Source organism: Trichomycterus rosablanca, chromosome 3 (assembly GCF_030014385.1).
Source record: "Trichomycterus rosablanca isolate fTriRos1 chromosome 3, fTriRos1.hap1, whole genome shotgun sequence".
In the NCBI taxonomy this organism is placed as follows: Eukaryota; Metazoa; Chordata; class Actinopteri; order Siluriformes; family Trichomycteridae; genus Trichomycterus; species Trichomycterus rosablanca.
In genome coordinates, this window is record NC_085990.1 from 9771343 (window position 1) to 9776152 (window position 4810).

The 4810-nt window shown below is 35.6% G+C and overlaps 1 protein-coding gene across 1 annotated transcript; it reads right to left on the reverse strand.

Moving 5' to 3' along the window:
• Positions 1 to 2153: 2153 nt before the first annotated feature.
• On the reverse strand, positions 2154 to 4282 carry LOC134310071 (uncharacterized). The gene is made up of 2 exons (XM_062991587.1): positions 3559 to 4282; positions 2154 to 2179 (listed from the first exon to the last, which is right to left on the reverse strand). Exons 1-2 carry the CDS (start codon positions 4280 to 4282, stop codon positions 2154 to 2156), a joined length of 750 nt encoding a protein of 249 aa, XP_062847657.1.
• Positions 4283 to 4810: the final 528 nt, after the last annotated feature.

Below are 4810 nucleotides of genomic sequence, written 5' to 3' on the forward strand. Positions count from 1 at the left end.
AGCTCCTGTGTTTAGCTCTTGTTGTTAGCTATGTTACTAGCTCCTGTGTATAGCTCCTGTTGCTAGCTATGTTACTAGCTCCTGTGTTTAGCTCTTGTTACTAGCTATGTTACTAGCTCCTGTGTATAGCTCCTGTTACTAGCTATGTTACTAGCTCCTGTGTATAGCTCCTGTTACTAGCTATGTTACTAGCTCCTTTGTTTAGCTCTTGTTACTAGCTATGTTACTAGCTCCGTTACTAGCTCCTTTGTTTAGCTCTTGTTACTAGCTATGTTACTAGCTCCTGTGTATAGCTCCTGTTGCTAGCTATGTTGCTGGCTCCTGTGTTGTAGCTCTTGTTACTAGCTCCTGTTTAGCTCTTGTTACTAGTTATGCTACTAGCTCCTGTGTTTAGCTCGTGTTACTAGCTATGTTACTAGCTCCTGTGTATAGCTCCTGTTACTAGCTATGTTACTAGCTCCTTTGTTTAGCTCTTGTTACTAGCTATGTTACTAGCTCCTGTGTATAGCTCCTGTTACTAGCTATGTTACTAGCTCCTTTGTTTAGCTCTTGTTACTAGTTATGTTACTAGCTCTTGTGTTTAGCTCTTGTTACTAGCTATGTTACTAGCTCTTGTGTATAGCTCTTGTGACTAGCTATGTTACTAGCTCCTTTGTTTTAGCTCTTGTTACTAGCTCCTGTGTTTAGCTCTTGTTGTTAGCTATGTTACTAGCTCCTGTGTATAGCTCCTGTTGCTAGCTATGTTGCTGGCTCCTGTGTTGTAGCTCTTGTTACTAGCTCCTGTTTAGCTCTTGTTACTAGTTATGCTACTAGCTCCTGTGTTTAGCTCTTGTTACTAGTTATGCTACTAGCTCCTGTGTTTAGCTCGTGTTACTAGCTATGTTACTAGCTCCTGTGTTTAGCTCTTGTTACTAGTTATGTTACTAGCTCCTGTGTTTAGCTCTTGTTACTAGTTATGTTACTAGCTCCTGTGTTTAGCTCTTGTTATTAGCTAGGTTAATAATAAAGTTGTAATAATTTTACATCTCTGCGTGTGTCCGCCCCTCAGTGTCTCGGCCGTTAGCCCCCTCGTGACATTATACGATATATCGATTCAGAGCGACTTTATTAAAAAAATATATAATGTTGTAATCAAATCAGATTATAATTATTTTCCCTTTATATTTACTTAGATTACTGAGTATATAAAATAATTACATGCAGTTTGATAATAAATTTTTTTTTTAATCTAAATTATGACAGAAAAAAAATCATGAGGTGAAAGAAACTGATTGAGATTATTAGTAATCATTACACAATCTGAATAAAGATTATGGAATTGGATAAAAAGAATGTATTTGTATTTCTAATCATTTTACTTGTTTTGTTTTTTGTTTAATGTTTTTAAACTCGAAACAATGTCAAAATATTTATATATTAAAATGTCTATTTGTGGTTATGTGTCTACACATTGTGGCATAGCAACACAGAACCAACACTTTCTTATACCCTCCACAAATTCCTCCCAAATTCTCCTACCACCATTATGTTCTCACTTCTCAAGCATAACCATACAGTACAAATCATACAGTAACTGTAACAACTATATAATAACCAAGTGTACAATTTTCTTTATAACATTTTAATCATATTTACATCTGTGTTATATTAAAAAGAAAGTAGAGTAGGTCTGTATTCTTAGCTCTCGAAGAATAATGTTGATGAGAAAATCCTTTGGAATCCTTTGGCCTGTGCATGACTAGTCCATGTAGAACAGATAGATTGATTGATGAGAGGTACACCAGTACACCAGCTTGTTCTGGGATTCTGCTTTGGTGTATCCATATGGTTTAGTTTTATTACAATGTTTTAATAGCATGTCCAAATAACTTCAACAAAGAAGTTTAGCAGTCAACATACATGCAGTCATTATAAAAAAGAAATAAAGGAGAAACATAATATATGGCATGAACAGGATTAAAGGCCCTTCAGTTATACTTGGTATTACAACCTTTGGCAAAAATAATAGCTCTCTCCAAAGATTTTCAATTGGATTGAGATCAGGACTTTGAATGTGTGCTTTGGGTTATTATCCTGCTGTAAGACCCATATGACCATTTTGTTTGATTCAAACTTAGTCTTACATTTGGGAGCTTATTTTGCATTAAATTGCTCTAATAGTTTTCTGATATTATTGTTCCTGTGAACAAAACACAGAATAAAACTTTACCAATTATAAGCTAATTCATGTGAGTACTGACAGGGTGGGGACAGGTGAGTCTAATTTCTAATTAATCACAGGTTGGTCTGATTTTATTCTCGGTGTACTTAATATTCAATAATGTTGACCACTGCTGTACAGGTACTCGCTGCAGTGTAACTGCACTGTAAATGTAGAACATACTGTAATATGCAAAGGTAGCTGCAATAACCTGCTCCACTGGTGTAAGTAAGTGTGATGAAGTAAATAAAGTTTGTGTGTGAGAGATTTTGTACATGTGTTTGTACAGTATGTGTCTGAGTGTGAGATTGTGTAGGTGATTATCTGTGTGAATGCATGTGTGTGTGATTTTGTGGGTGATTTTGTGTGTGTGTTTAAACAGTGTAGCAGCATCATTTAGGTAAGTTGCTACTTCCTGTTTCTGTCCTGTGAGAATGAAAATGTCCGTTCAGCTTTTTATTCATGTGAAAGAGGAAGCTCATGTGGTTTGATTTCTTCAAGCAATATTCACTTCTTAGAAGGGCCATAAGTTTCTGACATATCCAAACACTGTTTTACTGTGACTGTCGGCTTCTGCACTTCTTTTTAGTTCCTCAAGTTTCTGCACTTTGTCTTGTGCTCCTTTTTTTTTTTACTTGTTTAATCAGGAAGTCCAGATGCTGAAATATAAACAGAGTCGTTCTTTAGGGCAAGGTCTTCCAGGGTGATGACACACTGATAACATTCATCCACCAGCCTAAATTTCTCTGCTTCTTGTACTTTTATTTCATTCTCCAGTCTGCAAATCAAACTCATTTTCTCTCCAGTTTCTCTTTCATATTTCTTTTTTTTAGATTTTCTATTGTTATCATGACCTTCCTTGTCTTCGACACATACATTTTACCTTCTTTAACATGTTTAGAGTAGTCACATTTTCCAGTGCACACAGTGCATTTACCTGCTGACATGACGCTGCACCATGAGAGATTGCTGACCCACCAGCATCCTGGGTAATGACAGTTCTCCTCACAGTCGCTGCAGCAAGTCGCTTCTTTGCTTAAGTGCCACCACTCAATTTCTATTGGTACCTTCTCTTTGTAGGGCTCATCCACTTCATATTCAAAGTTCTTGTTCTCTCGGATTTCTTTCTCATGTTTCTGCAAAGCTGCTGTTGTTTGTTCAAGTTCAGAGTTCTGTCAGTTTGATTTTATCCTTTATATTCATGATGGATGCTGTCATTCGTTTATGGTTTTTCAGCACAATTTCAGTCATCTTCAAGTTTACAGGCTTAACTTCATTCAGAAAATCAAGAAAATCCCTTATGCTTGTTTGTAACATATCCCATGCTTCTTCTTCTTCTTCTTCTTTTTCTTCTTCACCTTCCTCAGTAAAGTATTCACAGTGAGAGTTGTCAAACTTGTAATAAACAGGATCCCCATTATTATTCTTAGCACATCTGACTTTTGATTTCTTAATAGTCGTAATGGCATTTCTAGGCTGCTTTTTGGTGGCATGTGTGATGAGCACAACAATGTTATTTTCCACATCACAGCCAAATAAGGAGAGCACGGCATTAAACACATACAGCTGCCGCTCAGTCAGTCGAGAGGTGTCTGCTGAGACAACTAGACACACTGCATTAATTTCATGAACTCCGTCTTCACGTTTAAACAAGTAGTGTAAAGTCTCAGCAACTTTAAAATCCTCCTTTAGTCCTGCTGTGCTTCCAAATCCAAGCGTGTCGATGATGGTGAGAGTGATCGGGCTCTGATCAGTAAACACATCATACACTGTAACTGCTTTTGTCTGAGAATCTGTTTGGTCTCCTTTTGTCTCAATGATCTCACACCAAATTTTGTCATTACATTTGACCCCCAGCATGTAGTTTACCATGGTATTGATAAGAGTTGATTTTCCTGTTCCTGTTTCTCCAACCAGTAATATAGTTTTATGAGGTTTACGTTTGTCTTTTTCTCCAAAAGCATTTCTTTGTAGTAGTTCATCATCAATTAAAGTTGTGGTGTTTAGAATGTATCTTGTCAAAAATCCTTTTATTACTTTGCTGCTGATATCAGTTAGTTGTTTTTCTCTTGATGTGTACATGTCTTCATTTCTGCATTAAAACAGTATAGTACACATAAGTAACCACACATTTTTGAGGTCCGGTATTTTGGTTCTGTATTTTGTGCCATTTTAAGTTATAGGTGTTATAATAATTTTATTTAAAACCAAAACATAGATTAGTGTTAAAAAGAAATATAAATAATTAGAGTAAAACAGCCAGTGTGTTGTATGAAATATTCAAGCAATTAACCTAGCATGCTTTGTACCCTGTGGAAATTCTGGAAAAGTTGGGACATTTTGTAAAATGTAATAAAACAACAATCTTTGATTTGTTAATTCTCTTAAAGTTTTATGTAAACATAAAAAAAAAACAAAGAAATGACTTCTAATATTTTGGCTGACTAACCTGAGTGTTATATCTTCTGCCTGTAACACAAGAAATATTGGGATTTGAAAAAATAAAAGTAAAAACTCTTTTGTGCCAGACTTTGTAAAATAATTATTCAAAAAGAACATTTCCCATCACAATATTGCAAATAATTCACTGTACACGTGTTACTGTACATA